The sequence below is a fragment of the Rutilus rutilus genome (genome assembly GCF_951802725.1).
Source record: "Rutilus rutilus genome assembly, chromosome: 10".
Lineage (NCBI taxonomy): Eukaryota > Metazoa > Chordata > Actinopteri > Cypriniformes > Leuciscidae > Rutilus > Rutilus rutilus.
The window spans coordinates 2,342,154-2,367,277 of record NC_140215.1 but is presented as its reverse complement, the minus strand read 5'-3'; the positions used below and the strand labels follow the sequence as shown (position 1 = coordinate 2,367,277).

The 25,124-nt window shown below is 38.2% G+C and overlaps 2 protein-coding genes across 3 annotated transcripts in view; one reads left to right on the top strand and one right to left on the bottom strand.

Annotated features, from left to right (window-relative positions):
* Positions 1–17: 17 nt before the first annotated feature.
* On the bottom strand, positions 18–20,190 carry ubxn4 (UBX domain protein 4). Of its 2 annotated transcripts, none has more exons than XM_084420433.1 (13): positions 20,000–20,190; positions 18,587–18,689; positions 16,891–16,919; positions 16,182–16,300; positions 13,920–14,037; positions 13,597–13,720; positions 12,238–12,292; positions 11,990–12,154; positions 10,176–10,303; positions 8,484–8,586; positions 7,456–7,587; positions 6,433–6,650; positions 18–1,824 (listed from the first exon to the last, which is right to left on the bottom strand). In XM_084420433.1, exons 1-13 carry the CDS (start codon positions 20,079–20,081, stop codon positions 1,686–1,688), a joined length of 1,515 nt encoding a protein of 504 aa, XP_084276559.1. In that variant the 5' UTR covers positions 20,082–20,190; the 3' UTR covers positions 18–1,685. The 2 variants fall into 2 exon arrangements, with proteins under 2 accessions (XP_084276559.1, XP_084276560.1); XM_084420434.1 differs by having other exon boundaries at positions 6,433–6,647; positions 20,000–20,181.
* Positions 20,191–20,501: 311 nt separating this feature from the next.
* rab3gap1 (RAB3 GTPase activating protein subunit 1) overlaps positions 20,502–25,124 on the top strand; it is a 53,256-nt gene continuing 48,633 nt past the window's right edge. Inside the window, exons 1-6 of the mRNA XM_084420430.1 lie at positions 20,502–20,544; positions 20,683–20,738; positions 21,765–21,840; positions 21,919–22,051; positions 22,129–22,207; positions 23,640–23,759. Coding sequence (XP_084276556.1) covers positions 20,527–20,544; positions 20,683–20,738; positions 21,765–21,840; positions 21,919–22,051; positions 22,129–22,207; positions 23,640–23,759 — 482 coding nt within the window. The 5' untranslated portion in view covers positions 20,502–20,526. The remainder of the gene's footprint in view (positions 20,545–20,682; positions 20,739–21,764; positions 21,841–21,918; positions 22,052–22,128; positions 22,208–23,639; positions 23,760–25,124) is intronic.

The window sequence follows — 25,124 nt, the reverse complement described above, 5'->3', positions numbered from 1 at the left end:
GAAAGACGTGAAAGCAATGAAAACTCAAAATATGTTTACCTTTAATATGAATTACAAAACATGATCACACTGAGTACAACAGATAATAGTAACTGCAGATAATTATTGTGTCGGGTAATTAATCAATTTGAGTTGTCCTACATTTTTGCACATTGATGAATTTCTTAAGATAGTTCTACACTGTAAAATATATATATTTTAAAGTTTTAAGTACAAAGTTATTTCAACTTAAATGACAATAAACTGACTTAAAAAATTTGTTGAATCTCACATAACAAAAAAAAGTTAAGGCGAGACACTACAGGTGAATAGGGTAACATTTTTAACTAGCAGATATCACCATGAAACTTTCCCAGTTGATTAGGATGAGAGAAAAAAATGTATTACAAGTTTTCTGTAATTTAATGTTTAAATATGCAAATTAGGCACTATCTCATTAAATATGCGCTAATTTGCATATATAAAAAAAGGGATAAAGCCAGGTTAAAATTTATTTTTTCATTGTGTTCACATATTAGATGGGGAAAAAAATTACAGAGGGATTTATGGATATCTACTTTTGTTATCCTGTAAATCAGAAAATACTGTCAATAGCCTTAAAAAATGGATTTTCGCCATGTTTTTTGGAATAAAATGTTATATAAATCAGGCTAGGAATAATATATTTACATATCCCTCTGTAGATGTCTTCATTATATAACTAGGTACAAGACTGGAAAGTGTGGTGTATATCGGTGCTACTGAAGTGGAGATTTCAGACTTGGAGAATGAGAGAAAGGTCATTTTGAGAAAACGGGCTTTAAAGATTTAGCATCAGCCAATGAGATTGCGCATTCAGCCCTTTTACTTTCACGATTGGTTGCTGATAAAAAGGAAACGACCATATTTGGATCCGACAGCATTGTACAGGAGAGAGAGAGCTTTCTAACGGTATATATATTAGCAGCGGGATGATTAAGAACGCCAACTTTTGTTGAATTTATGAGAAATCTACAGACGCAAACAGACAAAGTGTAGTAAAATAAAGACCTAAATGTGTATTTCGGACTTTTTTTTCACCACAAGTCTGAAAGAAGACATGTTATTGAAGACAAATATCCCAAAATCTCAAAATTGACGAGTGAAAAAAACAAACAGTTTTTGCCTGTCGTGTCTCGCCTTAAAGCAATGGAAAACATAACTTATTGATCATATAATGTTTTACAGTGTAGAGGATTAAACCGCAACAAACAAAAAAAAAAAAAAAGAGAAGAATGACTTCAGTCGAAGTGTTTCATTGAAAAACATCTTTTATTCTATGGTTAAAGGATCAAGTAGCATCTGTGCTGAACTAGTAGAAAGACATTCTATTGCCGAGGCATTTTATGATGCTGTGGGGGGTCAAAACCACCGTATAAAACGCCACAAAGCCCTCAGGAATTCACAGCTTTATTAAATACTGTAACTGTATTAAATCAACCCTGGCAAAAACAGAACATCATCCGGGAACCAGTGTGTTTGTCAAGCCTGGAGTCGTCCTGGTTAAAGTAGTCGGCACGCAGAAGCGAAATACGCTAACCTGATTTGATTAACCCATGCGGGATGGAGCGGGAGGGACGGGGAAATGGAAACCATAGCCCTAAATGATAAAACCCACCGTGTTAAGACTGAAACACAATCAAATCAAACCGCTCGGGACCGAATCACTACATCTGCTGCGTGGAGTTGCCGTTCCAGGTGTTGTTGTCGTCCTCGCTGTCTTCTTGAGTCCGTAGTCGGTATATTTTCCCATCTTTCTTGAAGTCCTCTGGCCTCTTCTCAAGAACCCTCTTACGAACTGCATCTCTGGGAGCGGGAAACAGCAGAACGAGGAGAATTGAGCAGAAACTCCTCTCACTGACACACACGATAGAGCCTCGACGACTCTCTCACTTTTATAAGCAAAACATTTGACATAAAGGGTTTAAATGCTGAAGCAATAGATCTAGTGTTGATTAGTTATGAAGCGAGATCCAGTGACATCACGGACTCTTTCACAGCTCTACAATAGCCACCTATTTTTATGCAAATTTTAGGATATTGCATAAAAATAAAAATTGGATGGAAAAGATGCGCATAATTTCTAAAAATGCAAATGCAAATACAAAAAACATGCACTCAATTGAAGAAGATCATTTTTTGTATCTGATCAGACGACGTGCATAAACTACAATGCAAAACTTTTAACACATAAAACTATGGACGCTTGTTTCCGCCACAGAATAAAACATTTTAAAAGATAATTGCGACTTTTTATCTCACAATTGCGAGTTTACATCTCGCAATTCTGACTTTATTTCTCAGAATTGCGTGATATAAAGTCAGAATTGTGAGATATAAAGTCAGAATTGCGAGATATAAAGTCAGAATTACGAGATATAAAGTCAGAAGAATTGCGTGATATAAAGTCAGAATTGCGAGATATAAAGTCAGAATTGCGAGATATAAAGTCAGAATTGTGAGATATAAAGTCAGAATTGCGAGATATAAAGTCAGAATTGCGAGATACAAAGTCAGAATTGTGAGATATAAAGTCAGAATTGCGAGATATAAAGTCAGAATTGCGTGATATAAAGTCAGAATTGCGAGATATAAAGTCAGAATTGTGAGATATAAAGTCAGAATTGCGTGATATAAAGTCAGAATTGCGAGATACAAAGTCAGAATTACGAGATATAAAGTCAGAATTGCGAGATATAAAGTCAGAATTGCGTGATATAAAGTCAGAATTGCGAGATATAAAGTCAGAATTGTGAGATATAAAGTCAGAATTGCGTGATATAAAGTCAGAATTGCGAGATACAAAGTCAGAATTACGAGATATAAAGTCAGAATTGCGAGATATAAAGTCAGAATTGCGAGATATAAAGTCAGAATTGCGAGATATAAAGTCAGAATTACGAGATATAAAGTCAGAAGAATTGCGTGATATAAAGTCAGAATTGCGTGATATAGTCAGAATTGCGTGATGTAAAGTCAGAATTGCGTGATGTAAAGTCAGAATTGCGAGATATAAAGTCAGAATTGCGAGATACAAAGTCAGAATTACGAGATATAAAGTCAGAATTGCGAGATATAAAGTCAGAATTGCGTGATATAAAGTCAGAATTGCGAGATATAAAGTCAGAATTGTGAGATATAAAGTCAGAATTGCGTGATATAAAGTCAGAATTGCGAGATACAAAGTCAGAATTACGAGATATAAAGTCAGAATTGCGAGATATAAAGTCAGAATTGCGAGATATAAAGTCAGAATTGCGAGATATAAAGTCAGAATTGCGAGATATAAAGTCAGAATTACGAGATATAAAGTCAGAAGAATTGCGTGATATAAAGTCAGAATTGCGTGATATAGTCAGAATTGCGTGATGTAAAGTCAGAATTGCGTGATGTAAAGTCAGAATTGCGAGATATAAAGTCAGAATTGCGTGATGTAAAGTCAGAATTGCGTGATATAAAGTCAGAATTGCGTGATATAAAGTCAGAATTGCGAGATATAAAGTCAGAATTACGAGATATAAAGTCAGAAGAATTGCGTGATATAAAGTCAGAATTGCGAGATATAAAGTCAGAATTGCGAGCGAGATATAAAGTCAGAATTGTGAGATATAAAGTCAGAATTGCGAGATATAAAGTCAGAATTGCGAGATACAAAGTCAGAATTACGAGATATAAAGTCAGAATTGCGAGATATAAAGTCAGAATTGCGAGATATAAAGTCAGAATTGCGTGATATAATGTCAGAATTGCGAGATATAAAGTCAGAATTACGAGATATAAAGTCAGAATTGCGAGATATAAAGTCAGAATTGCGTGATATAAAGTCAGAATTGCGAGATATAAAGTCAGAATTGTGAGATATAAAGTCAGAATTGCGTGATATAAAGTCAGAATTGCGAGATATAAAGTCAGAATTGCGAGATATAAAGTCAGAATTGTGAGATATAAAGTCAGAATTGCGTGATATAAAGTCAGAATTGCGAGATATAAAGTCAGAATTGCGTGATATAAAGTCAGAATTGCGAGATACAAAGTCAGAATTACGAGATATAAAGTCAGAAGAATTGCGTGATATAAAGTCAGAATTGCGAGATATAAAGTCAGAATTGCGAGATATAAAGTCAGAATTGCGAGATATAAAGTCAGAATTACGAGATATAAAGTCAGAAGAATTGCGTGATATAAAGTCAGAATTGCGTGATATAGTCAGAATTGCGTGATGTAAAGTCAGAATTGCGAGATATAAAGTCAGAATTGCGAGATATAAAGTCAGAATTGCGAGATATAAAGTCAGAATTGCGTGATATAAAGTCAGAATTGCGAGATATAAAGTCAGAATTACGAGATATAAAGTCAGAATTGCGTGATATAAAGTCAGAATTGCGAGATATAAAGTCAGAATTGCGTGATATAAAGTCAGAATTGCGAGATATAAAGTCAGAATTACGAGATATAAAGTCAGAAGAATTGCGTGATATAAAGTCAGAATTGCGAGATATAAAGTCAGAATTGCGAGATATAAAGTCAGAATTGTGAGATATAAAGTCAGAATTGCGAGATATAAAGTCAGAATTGCGAGATACAAAGTCAGAATTACGAGATATAAAGTCAGAATTGCGAGATATAAAGTCAGAATTGCGAGATATAAAGTCAGAATTGCGTGATATAAAGTCAGAATTGCGAGATATAAAGTCAGAATTACGAGATATAAAGTCAGAATTGCGAGATATAAAGTCAGAATTGCGTGATATAAAGTCAGAATTGCGAGATATAAAGTCAGAATTGTGAGATATAAAGTCAGAATTGCGTGATATAAAGTCAGAATTGCGAGATATAAAGTCAGAATTGCGAGATATAAAGTCAGAATTGCGTGATATAAAGTCAGAATTGTGAGATATAAAGTCAGAATTGCGTGATATAAAGTCAGAATTGCGAGATATAAAGTCAGAATTGCGTGATATAAAGTCAGAATTGCGAGATACAAAGTCAGAATTACGAGATATAAAGTCAGAAGAATTGCGTGATATAAAGTCAGAATTGCGAGATATAAAGTCAGAATTGCGAGATATAAAGTCAGAATTGCGAGATATAAAGTCAGAATTACGAGATATAAAGTCAGAAGAATTGCGTGATATAAAGTCAGAATTGCGTGATATAGTCAGAATTGCGTGATGTAAAGTCAGAATTGCGAGATATAAAGTCAGAATTGCGAGATATAAAGTCAGAATTGCGAGATATAAAGTCAGAATTGCGTGATATAAAGTCAGAATTGCGAGATATAAAGTCAGAATTACGAGATATAAAGTCAGAATTGCGTGATATAAAGTCAGAATTGCGAGATATAAAGTCAGAATTGCGTGATATAAAGTCAGAATTGCGAGATATAAAGTCAGAATTACGAGATATAAAGTCAGAAGAATTGCGTGATATAAAGTCAGAATTGCGAGATATAAAGTCAGAATTGCGAGATATAAAAAAAAAAAAAATGCAATAAAAAAAAAGTGCCTCAGTAGAGGCTGTGATTGGATAACTGGACTAACCAGCGGACCAATCACATCGTAGCATCTCAAATGTTGGTTTGGTGGTTAGAATAAGCTGGAGTTAAAGTGTGTGATCAGAATGATTTGGTTTAATTCCCTCCAGAAGCGTCTCACGCGAGTGTGTTCCCGAACACCAGCATCCGAACACTAGAGAACATGACAGCGTTTATTGAGTTTGGTCTGACGCTCTGAGACGCATTTATGATGGAGGGAGAAAGAGCCTGATCGCAGAAACTTACAGTTTTATTACTGATATTTTGCATCAATTTCCTAGTTCACTTGAACACATGGGACGTATTGCGCCCCTTTTCTAAGTTTTGTTTTCTGGGCTCTACTAGAACAGGTTTTCCTGCTTGAATGTTGATTATTTTCCTCATATTCTCCATTGTTGCGGCTCCTCTCTTCCCAGTCTGTCAGTAACGCTCTGTTTACTTCCTGTCTCTATGAAGCCCCTCCTTCTGAAAAGCACACTGTGCTCTGATTGGTCAGCTGGAGCAGTGTGTTGTGATTGGTCGAGCGCTTCGAGTGTGTTTGGGAAATGTCCCGCCCCTAATTACCATAACCACCAGTTTAACACACTACTAACTAACTCAACCAGGCCCCGCCCCTTTATTCTGCACATTAATTATTTAAATTAGGAATATTGTGACGTGTTCATACCCGGAAGAAACTCAAGACTACAATGGAGGCGTTTCAAGAGTTCAGAAACACTGACACTGATATAGAGAAGAACTGGAGCTTTTTCATGCTCAAACAGCAACATTACACACAACAGAAAGATGAACATGAATAATAAAAGCATAATAGGAGCCTTTTAAATTCACAACTTAGGAAGGAAACACATCTAGCGAAGCCCACAGACACACAGACGCACCTCTTTGGTTCTGCGCCGGCGCTGGAGCCCGCGCTGGAGTCGTGTGTGTTGTGTGTGTGCTGGTTCCGGGCGGCTGTGGGAGTCGGGGCGGAGCTGAACAGGAATCCTCTGATGATCCTCCAGACGGCCAGCAGTGGGTAGAGGAGCGAGCCCAGCAGAGCCCAGACGCCTCCTCCTGAGGACGAGCTCACCACAGCGTTCGACGGCCGGCTCGACTGCTGACGGACCAATCACAGCAAGGACAGTTACAGTTATTCATTTAGCAGACGCTTTTATCCAGAGCGACTTACAAATGAGAACAACAGAAGCAGTGAAACTAGCAGTATGCAAGAGCTGCGACCCTTCCCAGTTTAAAGGGTCAGTTCCCCAAAACTTCTGTCTTACTTTGGAGTGAAGTCATTACTGGCCGTCTGGAGTAATTACGGTCAGAAAAGTTATCTCGTTTCCCTTTGAATTAAGTTTATTTTTCTGACAGAAACAAGACTTTATATATTTATATCTATACAAGTAATTTTGCTTCTCCAGTAAATGTATCTTGATTTAAGAATGTTTAGATATTTGTACTGGAAAACAAGACATTAATCAACACAGTGTGTGTGTGTGAGTGAGTGTGTGTGTGTGTGTGTGTGTGTGTGAGTGAGTGTGTGTGAGAGTGAGTGAGTGAGTGAGTGAGTGAGTGAGTGAGTGAGTGAGTGAGTGAGTGAGTGAGTGAGTGAGTGAGTGAGTGAGTGAGTGAGTGAGTGAGTGAGTGAGTGAGTGAGTGAGTGAGTGAGTGAGTGAGTGAGTGAGTGAGTGAGTGAGTGAGTGAGTGAGTGAGTGAGTGAGTGAGTGAGTGAGTGAGTGAGTGAGTGAGTGAGTGAGTGAGTGAGTGAGTGTGTGTGTGTGTGTGTGTGTGTGTGTGTGTGTGTGTGTGTGTGTGTGTGTGTGTGTGTGTGTGTGTGTGTGTGTGTGTGTGTGAGTGAGTGAGTGTGTGTGTGTGTGTGTGTGAGTGAGTGAGTGAGTGTGAGTGTGTGTGAGGCTCACAGGCAGCAGGACGATGGATGCGCTGGGTGCGAGCTCCAGCTCCAGCAGAGATTTCTCCAGGTCTTCAGTGGTGAACTCTCTTCTGGGGAACATGGTGGCGAGTGAGAACTGACCGTATCTGTTCCCGACCTCCTGCAGGAACACACGACTCATGACAGTTACACCACTCTCAGGTGTTAGACTCTACGCACGTTCATTACAGTGGCAAACAAACACAAATATGACTTTGCTAAACATTTTTACTAGGGCTGCACAATATTCAAGAAAAATGCGATATTCAATAATGCTTAAAGTGTGTAAAATAAACTTAAATTATCTTTAAAATATCTTTAAAATGATATAACCTACATACGTGTTTCACATTCTTTTTGTGACAAGAAAACATCCCGACAGCTTCTGGAAGTGAACATCAGTGTTTTACTGTAGCGTAAGAAGTGTTATTTTAACATCAGTGTAAACCTCGGGGTTCAGGGGTTCAGGTTATCCAACATAAGGGTTATTTAACAACAGAAACTGAATAATCAAATGTAAAAAAAAATAAAAAAATAACTCTGCTTAGTTTTCACTGTATGAGTGAAATATATACTGATTCTTATTAAAGCTACAAAAGTTATTCAGCCGAGAGCAGTGAGTGATTTTCTCTCTGTCTTTAGTTCATGACCCCAGTTATTGCAAGCCGTTGCGATATATAAATTTGCGATAATTTCGATATATTGTGCAGCCCTAATTTTTCCTAAACATTTCAATCAGATTTACTTTTACATTCAAGTTGTAAAAAAGCATCTCAATGGAAAAATACTCGCTTTGGATAACAGCATCTGCTAAATGAATAAATGTAATGTAAATGAAAACACCACTAACAGGAAATGAGAAGAAGAGAGCCACTGTTGAGGTTTTGCTAATGTATCAGAGCGAAAACTCAAACCCGGTCAACACAATCATCAGATTCACAGGACATTCATACAGAGAGAGATGACCCCAGGTAAAACTGTGAGGTCATCATCACACACACACGCACACACACTGACCTGAGCAGCGAACTGTCGGACCTCCTGCAGACGCGCCTCTGAGGGAAACTGGTTAGTGAAGGACGAGCCGTCCGGCAGACGAAACTGAATCCTGGCGACCGCACTGAGACGACCAGAGAGAGAACATCATCAGTTCATCACTCATCTAACGTCCTGTTACACCGCCAACATATCTAAACATTCTTAAATCAAGATACATTTACTGGAGAAGCAAAATGACATTAAGACTTAAGATATTAAGTCTTGTTTTCTGAAAAATGCAAAAAGCAAAAACAAATATCTGTGTAAAGTTAATCAGTTATAAAAATCAGTTTAAAGGAATATTTCACCGCTGGAAAGATGAATGTGTATTTCAATTGGGTCATTTATGCAGTAGAAATGTGAAATTATTTTAGAAGTTGGAGCCTTCTAGACTGAGAAAAGCCAGAAAATGTATTTTTGGCTCGTGTGGATGAAAGACAACAACTCCCAGAATGCACTTGCTTCGCTGCCCTACACTCCCAAGCCACGCCTCCCGGTTACAGAAGGCCGTATCGGGAGAAATGATACAGCTAGGCTACTAGTCGACTCGAAACTGAGACGGCGTTTTATGGTGAGATCCCCCTATGGGCGGGTTGAAGACATGCGGGACGAGCTCCTCCTACTGGCTGGAGTCTCTCACCTCTGGACACAAAAGCCTCTGATGACGATAAATGACGATTTTTGTGTCATCTGAGTTTTTTTTCCAGACACACAATACAGAAATCTCTCGTCTCAGGGGGCATGAGGGAGGGAAGCACGGTCACTCGAAAACACTACCGGGTTTCTACTGATACAAAGCTTAATGCTAATCTGTGAAGTATCCCTTTAATTCAGCTATAAGCAGCTCTATAGAAGACAAGTGCCATTATTCAGGTCAGTGTTTAGCTCATATATCAATTAGATTTTACAGTTTATTTAAAAAATATAATTCTATTCTTTTATGCTTCCTACTTTTTCTACTACTACATTCTTTTATGCCTATTTTGTTCAGCTGTAAAGGATTTATGCATCAAGGTAGGTTATAATATACTGAATTTAATTTACTCAGATATTTAAAAATCACAACGAGCAGAATTATTTATTAGCTACGCACACTGCAAAATATGACTTTCTTTCTTATGAATTTGATCTGGAAAACAAGACAAAAATACGAAACATTCTTAAATCAATATTTACTAAAATGTGTCAAAATGAAGCGAGTTTTTGCTGAAAACAAGAACAAATATCTGCCGACGGGGTCAGAAGAATTATCTTCATTTAAAAGAAAAGCAAGATTATTTTTATTTTATTGCTTTTAAGCATAAACTTACTTCATTTTTTTTTTAAATTAGACTTAATATCTTCAGTAATTTTTCTGGAGAGTAAACGATGTCATCCGTCACAAAAAATTCTAACCCCTGGTTTCACAGACAGGGCTTAAGACTAGTCCTAGACTAAAATGTAAGTCTGAGCTGTTTCCACTGAAATAAACTTGCACTGACTGATCTTAAAAATATATCAGTGCCTTTTTAGTTTTAAGATGCACATCGGTAATGTTTTTTTTCTAAGCATGTTTATAAAAATTACTTAAATGTCCTAATTGATCTATGGTCTAATCCTGGCTTAGTCTAAGCCCTGTCTGTGAAACCGGGCCTATAGGTTCTAAACACAGGCTTGATTTAGTGATGTCACCTTCTCTCTCTCTGTGTGGCGTCTCTCTTGGCCTCGTGTTCGGCGGCTCTGGCTTGCAGCGCTGCTAGTCTGGTGGCCTCTGTGTCCTGCTGGTTCTGAGCGTAACGGGCCGCTCTGTCCGCACGGTCCTGTGGATCAAACCAAACCAAAAGTCAAGCGTGTGTGATGATGTGTGTATGTACAACAGCACAACTCGTGTAGGAACTAGATCTCCTACTGGACGAATGACACTGATCATGAGCACGTCTGACTTTAGTTAGTTTGTCTGTTATATATATATATATATAAATACACACATGCATGTATATATATATATAAATATTTTATATATAAATAACATATTTTTCTTAACTATATATATATATATATATATATATATATATATATATATATATATGTGTGAGTTTATATATACACAAAATAATTATACACAGTACACACACATATATTATGTGAACACAAACTTTTATTTTGGATGCGATTAATCGCAATTAATTGTAATTAAACTTTTTGAATATATTTTGGTGTCTATATATAAAATCACATATTTCATTGCTGTTTTTGTTTGCTCTTTGGTTTAAACATATGTTGATGCTTATGACCCTCCCTATTAACAGACTATTAATTAGCATTTACCCAAAGTAGTAACTGTTGGTTGTAATATTATGTGAACACAAACTTTTATTTTGGATGCGATTAATCGCGATTAATTGTTGCCCAGCACAAATTTTTACTTAAATTATTTATTATTTATTTTAAATTAAATTAATTTTATTTTGACTTGTTCTGCAATATTTGATGTATGTTTGACTAAATCTATCATTAAATGTCTATATTTCAAAAAGTGGAGTAGATACATAATTATGTTATTCAAAAGTTATAAAAACTGCCTTAAATTGCAATTTAAAATTTAAATGCTTGTATACAAATCAGTTAATTTTAACAAGTTTGTTTTTCCTTGAGAAAGATTGACACGCATATACATACAGTATATCTGAATTAATCAAATTGAATCAAATCCCAAGCTTGTGAATGGAATGATATAATTTGCACTGCAAAAAATGCTTTTCTTACTTAGTATTTTTGTCTTGTTTCCAGTCCAAATATCTAACATCAAATATCTTAAATCAAGATGCATTTTACTAAAGTAGTAAAAGTCCATAAGATATTATGTCTCCAAAATCAAGTGAGTTGTTGTTTAAAAAAATTTAAATTATATGCCGATGGGGTAAGAAAATTAATCTTGTTTCTGTTTGAATTAAGATTATTATTCTTTCCCCATTGGCAGATAATTAGCTTTTTTTAAAGCATTTCCCCAGAAAACAAGACATAATGGCATTTTACTTTCTCCCAAGTTGTGGAACAGTCTTCCCCCCTCATATCCGGCTAGCTCAAACAATAGAAATGAAGTCTCAATTAAAAGCCTATATCTTTTAGTTAAGGGTATTATTGTACATTGCAGATATAACTTATTTTCATTTATCTTTATTTCTCTCTACACTGATCTCATTATACTGTTGTGTGAGGGGGTATGTCTAAGAGTGTGTAGTCATGCCTTCATCTGCTAGGCTTGATAAATATTTTTATACATGTATGTTCTACTGGTTTTAGTTAACTGTGAAGCACTTTGGGCAACAACGTTGCTATTAAATGTGCTATATAAATAAATAAAAGTACTTTTCTGGCAAATGCATCTTGATTTAAAATGTTTTAGATATTTGACCTGGAAACGAGACAAAAATACTAAGTAAGAAAAGCATTTTTTGCACTAGCCCTACTGTACAACACGAGAAATCACTGATCTGACGAGATACCAGAGCGATCTGCTGCTTGACTCGTTCTCTGGCCGCTTTCTCCTCCGCCTTCTCTCGATTCCTCTCGTCCAGGAGGCGTTTGGTTTTCTCGTCCTCCTGCTTCTTCTTGAGGTCCAGGATCTCCTTCCCCATCTTACGCCTCTCCACCTCCTTCTTCAGCTCGTTCTGCCCGTGTGAGAGAGGAACGTGGCGTCATTCACGTCATTCAGCTTTCAGTGGACGTTCAGAGTGTGTTAAGAGAGAATTACCTCTTCTTCTGCTTTCTTTTTCTGCTCACGTCTTTCCTCCAGCTTCTTCGTTAACCTACATAAGAAAAAAAAAGAAAAAAAAACGTTTTCCACAGAAAACCATTATGAAGAAAATGTTTGGGCATTCAGCGTGTTGAGTTCATATTCTGGGCTCATCTGCATCATCAATACACTCTACACTGAATTTGATCTTTTAATATCAGTGTTTTAGTACTTTAAGTGATTTTTACGTTAAGCGTTTTAGAATATCCCGCCGTTTTTAGTGCCTGAAATACTGCAGCAGGTGCTTATATGCATCACAAGTACCCACAACTTCTATTTTGTTCACATATTTTTGTTTTTCTTCTTTTGAGATGGAAAATTGGGCAGTTCTATGGATGTTTTTGCCTCCGCTAGTGAAAACTATGAATTGATCTTAGCTTACGCACCTCACATAAGGTACATAAGCTCAGATCAATGAGGCCTACAATCAAAATGAAATGTGAAACCGGTGCTGAAGTTGATAAATAAATATTGAATCAAATATCTGGCAATAACAAAAGCATAATGAGAGATTGCTAAGCAGTTTTTTGAATGGCCGGTCATTTTTGACCAGGTTGTGTGATGTTCACTTTCACTTTCAGAAGTTGTAGGGATGTTTTCTTGTCACAAAAAGAATGTGAAACACATTTTTTGTATATTTTAAAGATAATTTAAATTTATTTTACACACTTTAAGCATTATTGAATATCGCATTATTTAATGAGTAATCGCATATCGCAATTTTCTTAGATATTGTGCAGCACTAACTTCTACAGCCAGTTATTTTACTTTAGACGTTCTGTGTCAGAATGTCTGTTTTTGTTTTGATCTGTGCGATACTGCATGTTGCCAATTTACCCAATAGTATTTCGACACCCCGGGATGCCAGATGGCGGAAAACACAGCATATTGCAGTTATGGAAGCTAGTGAACAAATCAATAAATCAACTCATCAACTTGCTGTGTGTCAGTCTCCTCGTCTTCCATTGTCATTTGCGCTCGTTCCTGTTGCGTGTCCTCAAACTGGCAACCCATGTGAGTGTTGAGTCTGAGGAGGACGGGGCGGGGAAAACAACTCTCTCCAATATTTTTTATATGGACTACAGTACCCATTTCAACCACTAGCTGTCAATCTCACACACTTCACCTTTAACTGGCGTTTTCAGTAAAAAGAAAATCCTCTCACGGTTGAAATGATCAGAGGATTCATTTATTTCAGACAAATGGCATGTAAAAACACACTGAACTGTGACTGGCCGCTTTACATGTACATCAGACGGGCTCTCGCTGTCTAACTAGTTCTTGTCCAGAATTCATGCTAACTGGTGCTCCACTCACCTCTCCACTCTGGCATCTAAGGGCTCGTCTGGCTGAGACGCGTCTTCTGACGGCAGGCTTTTATCCTCACCTGGAGTCACGTAACCTGACGCTCCTTCTTCCTCCATCGGCACAGACAGGGATTCTGGGGGAACAGAAGGATCACTCAACGAAACACGCTTGCAATGAAATCGAAACATGCAGATTTGCATGTTAACCTGCTAAATCAGCAGTGCGTGTCTGAAACACAGCTGAACCAGCACTAGATGCAAATCAATCTTTCCTGAAAACCAGATGTGAGCGAACCATCATCCAGCCACCTCTCGATGGCTTTAAAACGTCACCTTTAGATGTGGCAGAGCTGAGGTTAGTGACGTTCAGAGCGTCCTGAGGCTCACAGGCGGGCGTCTGATCGGGTCTCTCTGTGTCCGTCTCGGCACCTTCAATCTGCTCCGTGTGCATCTGTACAGAAGGGTTTGTTAGCGTGTGTGTGTGTCTAACCTGACAGAAATCTGAGGCTACATCTACATTAAAGTCACTATGGTCAAGTCTTGTTTTTTTTATGTAAATAACGTCCTCTCCCTCTCGCAGCGTCTCTTCTCTTCTCTGATGATGTGGGCGGAGCAACCTGTCACTCACATGAGATCCACCAATAGCAAACCACCACCATCTAATCAATTCCCTACAGACAAAATCAAGCCCCGCCCACATTTGGTCTAGTTTGAGAGGCCGTTTCACTCGGATATACGAGTATACTCGAGTTTTAGGGCTGGCGATATGATGATATACAGGTGCTGGTCATATCCTGCTGGAAAATGAAGTCAGCATCTCCATAAAGCTTGTCTGCTGAAGGAAGCATGAAGTGCTCTGAGAATGTCCTGGTAGACGGCTGCGTTGAGTGGACAGCACAGTGGACCAACACCAGCCGATGACCAACACAGACTGTGGAAACTTCACACTGGACTTCAAGCATCTTGGATTGTGTGCCTCTCCATTCTTCCTCCAGACTCTGGGACCTTGGTTTCCAAATGAGATGCAAAATTTGCTCTCATCAGAAAAGAGGACTTTGGTCATCGCAGCCGTCTACCAGGACATTTCCAGAGCACTTCATGCTTCCTTCATTTTCCAGCAGGATTTGCACCTGCCCACACTGCCAGAAGAACCAAAACCTGGTTCAATGACCATGGTATCACTGTGTAATTACTGTGTGATTTCATGTAATATTCTAATTTTCTGGGATTTTGATTTCGTGGGTTTCATAAGCTGTAAGCCATAATCATCAAAATGATAACAAATAAAGGCTTGAAATATCTCACTTTGCATGTAATGAGTCTATATAATATATTAGTTTCACCTGTTAAGTTGAATTCTTGAAATAAATCAACTTTTTGATGATATTCTAATTTTATGACCAGCACCTGTAAATAACTTTGATATAAGTGATCACCTGGATTTAGACCTCTATTGTATTTATATAAAGCATTCACAGGCAAATTTGCTTTATGTATTTCCCTGGCGTCAAAATCAAGCACATATAAATGTCAGGAAACATGATTCCTGTCTGCATGTCAATATCCATGATCACTGGATCTTTGGTAAGTTGTAAGGAACAGTATATCGAGTCCAACCTTTAGTTTAAACTGATAATCGTTTGTTTTACTCGTGTTTTCGCAGTTTCCTCTTTTAAATCCAGTCATTCAGAAGCTCTTCTGCCACTCAGTCCGGCTGAGGGAGTGTGTTCCCGCGGGAAAGTGACGTCAATGCATTCCCTCTATAAAGCCATATTCGGACGGGACTATTAGGGTAGATGGAGTGATGTAATTTTACCACAGGACGCCTGTAATATTAATGGCCAATTTGCACGGGATAAGAGATCTCAGTAAACTAGCAGAAGTGGGAGAGTAACTCGATTTACACACCGCCGTCACTCCTGTCGTCATGTGTGTGTTACGCTGCTTCCTGATATCACGTGCGCAAACACATATAACCTATATTTATATATATAAAACGGTTATGTCCGGTCGAACGATGTATTAATCAACTTCAGATTGGATTGTGTTGGTGAAAGGCACTTATCTAACGCTAAAAGATGTTTCGTGCCTCTAACAAGTGCATTCGATCTTCTCTCTGATCTGATGGTGTGTGTGAAACACTTGAGTTTTGCCACAGACTCGTTCCAGCACCTAGAACGTGACTGATGCTTCTTCAAGCGTCTCCGTACTTGAAAAACTGCGGAAAACTATTTTTAAACAGGAAATGACGGAATATTTACATACATATTTACAGCGGGTCTATTCGCACGGGATTAGTGTCACCTGAGGTAATTTTTCCGGACCTTTTTACTGAAGGTAAAAGTCGCCGTAATCTTTACTGACATTGTCCGTGATGATCACTGAGATGCACATTCCGACGGGACTAAAATCACAGAGAAGCTCTGTTAATAATTACTTTACCCCACCTCTCCTCTATATGATACAACTAATCTGATGTTTAAACTATAGTTTTGCAGAACTAACAAAGACAAGTCTTTCAGCGTGAGCAGGTTCTCACCATCATGTTTGCTTGTACATGATCATTTCTAACCGTTGTGACGTGTGTTTATTCACCTGGGTGACTTTGATGATCCTCCGGTTCAGCTCGTCCGCCGTGACGCTGCCAGCGATGACCTCCAGAGGAATACCGTTCTCTCCTATGAAGAAACTGGAGGGGATACACACCACCGGATCTGTGCGAGCTCAGAGTTAAAGACACAAACACACCTGGAATATCTGAGAAATCACATTTGACTCTAAAGCAGTGCAACGATTAATCGCATCCCAAATAATCTGTGTTTACATAATATATGTGTGTGTACTGTGTATAATTATATTGTATATATAAATACACACACATGCATGTGTATATTTAAGAATTTTTTTTTATTTATATGTAAAATATCTAAATATATACAGTATATACATGCAATTTTACTCAAATATATACACATGCATGTGTGTGTATTTATATATATATTTGACTCTGTAGATGTGCTGTTCGTGAGCATTTCTTCCTTCAGATTGTCACAGGAACGCCTGACTCTTATTGGTCATGAGTTTCTTGTTTTGTTTCTTTTTTAAGCACTGAGAGCCTTGTTCACATATGAATCTTGTATTTGCTATCAATGTGAACATTTTTATTGTATATTTTAGTAACCATTTGAAAGCTTAAACACTCAAAATGTTTCCTGTGAAATTGGACATTGCATTAGGTGTATTTATAGTTTAGATGTGCCAGTAAAATCCCACCGAGCGTCCACAGAAGAACAGCAAAGGATACAGATCTGAGAGAACTGGACACATGTTTCACTGAAAGAACAAGAGAGACAGACAGAGACTGGAGTGAGTGGAGGGAATCATCCAGACGACACTGGCTACGTTTACATGCACAACTTTTACATGTCATTTTGATGAATCCGAACGTAGTGTTTACATGAACGCTAAACATGTGATTGGGTTGATGTGCGCGTTTATATGTCACAAGCATTGATTTTTTGACATGCGCTCACTGCACGAATATACAGTTTCCCACTGTTTGCACATAATAACTATTCTCCAACATTGGTTCTTTATTTGTTCTAAACAGCAGGCTTAATATTTATCCTTTTCTGGTCGTAATTTGGAGACAATGAGCATATGAACCGTTGTGCCGCTAGTAAAAATGCCCAAAACCAGTCGTCTGTGGATGCGAAACGTTGTCCGGCTCCACTTCACAGACGCAGGGAACGGAGGATTATAGGATGACGGGACACTCATTTATACGACACTTTATTCAACAGGAAGAACAGCTCGTTCAGCATGTCATACGCTACGATACGCTATTTCTACGTCATATGCGGTTTATACGGTTTTCAACCCGATCAAGTGTTCGCATGTTCTCTCGATCGGATTAGAAAAGGAATAAACCACCGCTCTCAATCGGATCGAAATTTAATGCGGATCGAGCTCAATCGGATCGATTAAGGAGTTTACATGAAGGCTTTTCAGTCCGATTGAGCCGTCAATCCCATTACTAATGGATTATTTGGTTGCATGTAAACGTAGTCACTGATCTGATGTGTGTGTGTGATTGGAGGAAATCACTAGCTGCGTTTACATGGACACTTATAATCGGATTGACGGCTCAATCGGACTAAAAAACCTTCATGTAAACACCTTAATTGATCCGATTGAGCTCGATCCGAATGAAATTTCGATCGGATTGAAAGGGGTGGTTTATCCCTTTTGTAATCCGATCGAGAGAACATGTAAACACTTGATCGGATTGAAAACCGAAACTGAAAGGACTGCGCATGTGCAATGACGTTAAATAGCGTAATGACGTATGACGCGCAGAACGAGCTGTTCTTCCTGTTGAATAAAGTGTCATATTAATAAGTTTCCCGTCATTCTAAAATTCTCATTTCACTCGCGCGTCTGTGAAGTAAAGCAGGACAACGTCCCACCAGTGCTTGTTTTGGATTCTCATCCACAGACGTCTGGTTTTGGCCGCGGGGAGGGGCATTTTTACTGCGTGATCAATAAGCAGCACGGCAAAACGGTTAATATGCTCTAGATTATGACCAGAGACGAATTAATATTACGTCTGCTGTTTAAAACAAATAAAGATCCAATAGAGGAGAATATTTATGCGCAAAAAAGCGGGAAACTCTGTATATTTGTGCAGTGTGCGCATGTCAAAACATCAGATCCGATTTGAAACTTGTGACATATAAACGCGCGCATCAACCCGATTACTTTATTTATCATTCATGTAAACACCTTGTTCGGATTCATCAGTCGGATTGATTTCATTCCGATTGTGTCCATGTAAACGCAGCTACTGAGATGACACTGATCTGATGTGTGTGTGTGTGTGTGTGTGTGTGTGTGTGTGTGTGTGTGTGTGTGTGTGTGTGTGTGTGTGTGTGTGTGTGTGATTGGAGGAAATCAGTGAGATGACACTGATCTGGTGTGTGTGTGTCGGTCTCACTGACCTCTGAGCGTCCACTCGTATCGCCACACAGCAGTTCTCCACCGCATCCGACACACTCTCCGTCTCCCAACTGGAGATCAGCTGAGAGGACTGATCATCCGCCCCTAATGACAGACAGATCGATAGACGGATAGAGATAGACAGATTAAATGACATCGACAAACAGACAGAAAGACATGATAGACAGATAGACAGAACGACCGACAGACAGACAGACAGACAGAACGACAGACAGACAGACAGACAGATAAATAGATAGACAGAATGACAGATAGACTAGAACGATAGACAGAACGACAGACAGACAGATATAGATAGAATAACAGATGAATAGACAGAACGACAGACAGACAGACAGAACGACAGACAGAACGACAGATAGACAGAACGACAGATAGCTAGATAGAATAACAGATGAATAGACAGAACGACAGATAGACAGATAGATAGACAGAACGACAGACAGATAGACAAAACAACAGATAGAACGACAGATAGATATAGAATAACAGATGAATAGACAGAACGACAGATAGACAGACAGAACGATAGATAGATACTTAGATAGATAGATAGATAGATAGATAGATAGAATAACAGATGGATAGACAGAATGACAAATAGATAGACAGAACAACAGACAGACAGACAGATAGATAGATAGATGATAGATAGAACAACAGATGGATAGACAGAACGACAGATAGACAGAACGACAGATAGACAGAACGACAGATAGACAGAACAACAGATAGACAGAACGACAGACAAATAGATAGATAGATAGAATAACAGATGGATAGACAGAATGACAAATAGATAGATAGACAGAACAACAGACAGACAGACAGATAGATAGATGATAGATAGACAGAACGACAGACAGACAGACTGACAGACAAATAGATAGATAGATAGATAGATAGAATAACAGATGGATAGACAGAATGACAAATAGATAGATAGACAGAACAACAGACAGACAGATAGATAGATAGATAGATAGATAGATAGATAGAATAACAGATGGATAGACAGAACGACAGATAGACAGATAGATAGATGACAGATAGAATGACAGATAGATAGAGAGAACGACAGACAGACAGAAACACACTTGAAATCACATGATCGTCTCAGTCAGTTTGACGAAATTATCCGGTTCTGACTGGACAAATCAACTCACTCTGCACTGGGTAAACAAAAGACGTTATGATGAAATATGGATAATAATGACTCAGCTGATACGGACACGGCGTGTCAATATAAGCGCATATCTGATTAATATAAGCGCATATCTGACACATTAACCGGATCCATCTGTGTCCTGACATCCCCTGTCATCGACTAATACTGTAAAAACACAGTCAAACAGTTAGTGTGTGTGACGGAGATGATGATGATAGTCAGGTACCTGTGATCACAACCACAAACACACATTTGCGCTGTTTAGCTGACGCGATGGCCGCTGGGATTGAGCCCTCAAACCAGCGCATGATGAAGATGACGATGATGAAGATCAGTGCTGCTGCTGAGCTCCAAAAGATTCGACAACTCACAGCTGCCGGAAGCTGCGCTAAGAACACGGAAGCAGTTCGATCCAAGGAACTCTGGGAAATGTCGTTTAATTTTATGTTATTAATGTCGTATGATTTATTTATTTATTTGTTTATTTATTATTTTAAGAAAAAAAAGAGGCGCAAGTAACTCCAAAATTCCAAAGACAGGAAAAAATACGCCTAATACAGATTCATAATATTTAACATATACCTTTATAATCTACTTTGTAATAATCCAGATGGCTGCGCATTAAATTAATAAAAAATCCTTATATTTAATGGAAAAATTAAACAAAAACAGAAAAGAATCGTAAGAGTACTTTTTTAAGAGTTCCAGACGCATCACGTGACGGTGGTACGTCATTCTAAACAGAGAGCCAAGATGGCGGCTGACAGTGATGTGAGTTTGTTTATGTCTGAATATGCATCATTATGATCTGCATCATGTCAATGTCATATGTGTCATATGAATGCACGCAGTTATTTGACATGTGTCTGCTTTATTCGGTTCTTTAACTGTCACGGGTTTCTGTTTCAGCCCGAGTCTGAAGTGTTTGAAATCACTGATTTTACCACCGCATCGGAGTGGGAGAGGTACAGGAAAAAGCATTTAAACAAACATTTCCTCAGTAATCTCACGTTTCTGTGGCTTTTCATGCGGTTTTATGATTAAAGTGCACTAAAGTCATCTTGTGTTTGTGTTGTTGAGTCCTAATGAACGCCCATTCTCGCCACATAAGAATAAAACATCATGACTTGGTAACACATTATTATGATATTGATCAAGTCGAAATTATGAAAGAGTAAACCCTAATTATGAGATGAAAAGTCGAAATTATGACATACTAAGTCGTTACATACTCGTTATGAGGTATAAAAAAAGTCAAAATAATGAGATATAGTTATTATTGACTTACAAGATCATAACAATTTTTTAGGATTTAGTCCCCTGGTTTCACAGACAGGGCTTAAGACTAGTCCTAGACTAAAATGTAAGTCTGAGCTGTTTCCACTGAAATAAACTTGCACTGACTGATCTTAAAAATATATCAGTGCCTTTTTAGTTTTAAGATGCACATCGGTAATGTTTTTTTTCTAAGCACGTTTATAAAAATTACTTAAATGTCCTAATTGATCTATGGTCTAATCCTGGCTTAGTCTAAGCCCTGTCTGTGAAACCGGGCCAGTATGTCTTAATTTAGACATTTCATCTTATGAATATTGCTCACTATGTCATCATTTCAACTTGTCACGTCATAAACACGACTCAGAATGTTATAATTTCTACGTTTCATCTTATAAACAACTTAAAAATAGCATTAGTCTGTATTCTAAAGCATTTATGAATTACACTCATTTAAGTTCAGATTAAATGGTGCATTTTCACCTCTATGGTCAAAAAGAGATGCGACACTTAACAGGTTAAATGTTGTGTTTCTTTGTGTGATATTGGTTCATTTATAGTCACCGTCACTATATTATTGAATGGTATTTATATGACGGCACATTAACTATTATGCATGAACTATTCATCTGTGCATTCATTCTATTGTTCATTCTATATAAATGTTAATTTTCTCCATTTTACACTGAGGTTTTATTACTTGTGTGTCTTTGTAGATTCATATCCAGGGTTGAGGAGGTGCTCAATGACTGGAAGCTGATTGGTTGTCGTGTTGGGAAACCACCGGAGAAGGTCATTACCCATGATTACAGTTACATGAATGATGTATGAAATGAACTACGCAGAAGTTAACAGTGTTGATGTTGACAGGGCGAATACACCAGCGGCATCTGGGAAGAGACGAGTCTAGAGATTAACTTCGCTGATTTCAAGTTCTCCATTACACTTCACTGTCTGAAACAGGAGTCGGCAGAGAGTGAAGGCGTAGATGAGCCAGAGGAAGGTACGTTTGGCACATTGACCTCGTCAGCTGACCTTTGACCTCTTCTGCGTGTGTTGAACGGTGTCTTCTGCTTTCAGATGCGTATCCGCTGGCCATGCAGGACCTGCTCTGCATGAACAATGACTTTCCTCCTCGAGCTCACTGTCTGGTCAGATGGTAAGAAGCTCTGTAAAGCCCTATTCGGACGGGATTAGCTTTACTAGGGTAGATGGAGTGATGTAATTTTACCACAGGACGTCTGTAATATTAATGGCCAATTCGCACGGGATAAGAGATCTCAGTAAAACTAGCAGAAGTGGGAGAGTAACTCGACTTACACACCGCCGTCACTCCTGTCGTCATGTGTGTGTTACGCTGCTTCCTGATATCACGTGCGCAAACACATATAACCTATATTTATATATATAAAACAGTTATGTCCGGTCGAACGATGTATTAATTATCTTCAGATTGGATTGTGTTGGTGAAAGGCACTTATCTAACTCTAAAAGATGTTTCGTGCCTCTAACAAGTGCTGTTGATCTTCTTTCTGATCTGATGGTGTGTGTGAAACACTTGAGTTTTGCCACAGACTCGTTCCAGCGTCTAGAACGCAACTGATGCTTTTTCAAGCGTCTCCATACTTGAAAAACTGCGGAAAACTACTTTTAAACAGGAAATGACAAAATATTTACGTACATATTTACACCACAAATACCTGAGGTGATTTTTCCGGACCTTTTTACTGAAGGTAAAAGTCGCCGTAATCTTTACTGACATTGTCCGTGATGATCACTGAGATGCACATTCGGACGGGACTAAAACCACAGAGAAGCTCTGGTAATAATTACTGTACTCCACCTCTCCATGTCACACTAGTCCCGTCCGAATAGGGCTAAAGACGCATCAGATTTTACAAAGGATATTCAAATAGTGATTGAGAATCTCAAATAGGATGCAGTTCAATGTTTAGTTTTGCTCAGAAAGAGGTTTTTAACATAGTTTATCAGTTTATAGATCATATCACAATAAAGACTCATTCAAATCTCATTCTCCACTAATGGTGGTTTTGAGAAGACTTAAAGGGATAGTTCACCCAAAAAATGAAAATGTTGTCATCATTTACTCGCCCTCATGTTGTTCCAAACTTGTATGAGTTTCTATGTTCTGCTGAACACAAAAGAAAACATGAGGGCGAGTAATTGATGACAACATTTTCATTTTTGGGTGAACTATCCCTTTAAATGCTGCAGTTTAAGCTAACGAATTATATATTTTTTAATCGTTGAATGAATGATTCAATGACTCGCATAAATACTTCACTTGATTCATTACAGGAATCTCTTGAATAAATATAAATAATAATAATAATAAGCATATTTCTCATTTCCAGTGTATTTTGGCAGTGTAATAGTCTCCTCACCAGTACGGATGTGAAAAACAGCATGTTGTCAAAATAGACCAGTCAGTGAGTTTCCTCAAAGAAGAGTTGACTGAAGAATCTTGCCGGTATAATTACGCTGGTTCCAGGTCCTCCTGAGCGTTTGCATGTAACGAGGTGTGTCTGAACGGCCCGGAAGTCCTGACGCACGTCTCTGTTGTGCTGTAGGTTTGGCATGCGTGAGTTCGTGGTGATTTCTCCCGGAGCGAACTGTGAAGCCATCGTCAGTGAGTCCAAGTGTAACCTGCTGCTGAGCTCCGTGTCCATCGCTCTGGCAAACACAGGCTGGTGAGTGAACCGTGAGTCCCAGCATGCTCCTGGATCTCTGATGAACACCTGTGATCCTCACATCCTCACTATCGTTGCTTCATATCGTTGCATTTCACTGGGTGAAACTACCAAAACGATTCATTGGGATTGAAAGTGTCTGGTGTTACAGTCAAAGTGCAAACCCAATAATAATAATAATAGTTTATTGGGTAACACTTTATTTTACAGTGTCCTTGTTACATGTTACATGTACTTACCATAGTAATAACAGTAAATTACACATAATTACATGCAACTAACCCTCAACCAAACCCTAATCCTACCCTAACCCTATAGTCAGTACATGTAGTTGATTAATATTACTCAGTACTTAAATATATAATTACACTGTAACAATGACACCTTAAAATAAAGTGTAACCGTTTATTGTTATGATTTATTATTATTATCATTTTTAAAAAGATCAGGGCAGATTTTATTGTCAATCAAAAGGTGTCGGAAAAGCGTGTCAGACCACAACTCATACTGTGTGTGTGAAGAAAATGTATCTTGTGTTGAATTTAGGGCTGTCGAAGTTAACGCAACAATAACGCTTTAAAAAATAGTGAGGTTAAATCAGGCTCTATTTGACCCTGTGATCACTTGTATCGCAAGCCAGATCTGCGTTTTTTCCCAACGTCAAACATTATTTGTAGCACCTCCCATCCAATAATCGCGAAGAGCTTGTGCTTTATTACTTCTGATAAGAAACAAAGTCTCAGCTTTTACATTATGTACATTTTATCACAAAATTCAAACAGTAAATGGCATTTTGACTCTCTTAAATGTGACGTGACAGATCGCTGTAGCGCCTCAGTTCAAGTCTTTTCTTCCAATTTAATACAAGTTATAGCATAAAAAAACATGCCTTGTTACGAACCCTTTTGTTAAAAGTGGCTACGTAAGGGTTTCACAACATAAAGAAGGACACGCGAAACACGAGTGCGCTGCGTTAACATTTATTATACTCACAAACATGTAAAAACTCAAGAAACACGTATCACAGATAAAGAAACATAATAAACTTCAAATAATATGAAGGTAACAAGACGAACAGCAAAGTAATTTAACTAAAGAAAAAGAAAAAGAAAAGCTTGTTTGCTGGTTCTCCTCTCTCCTGCCATACTCCGCTTCAGCGTCCTTATTATAGTGAATCAGAAACGACTCCAACGAGACGCAGGTGTATAATGATACACAGGTGCGGACCTAATAATAAACTCAGACACAGAAAGAAAAAGTCATGACGTCATCACAAGGAGAGGAAAACACGAGACACAAACCGTAACACTCCCCCACTTAAAGAAAGAACCAGTCTTCTTTTTTAGACAGGTTCTGGATGAAGCG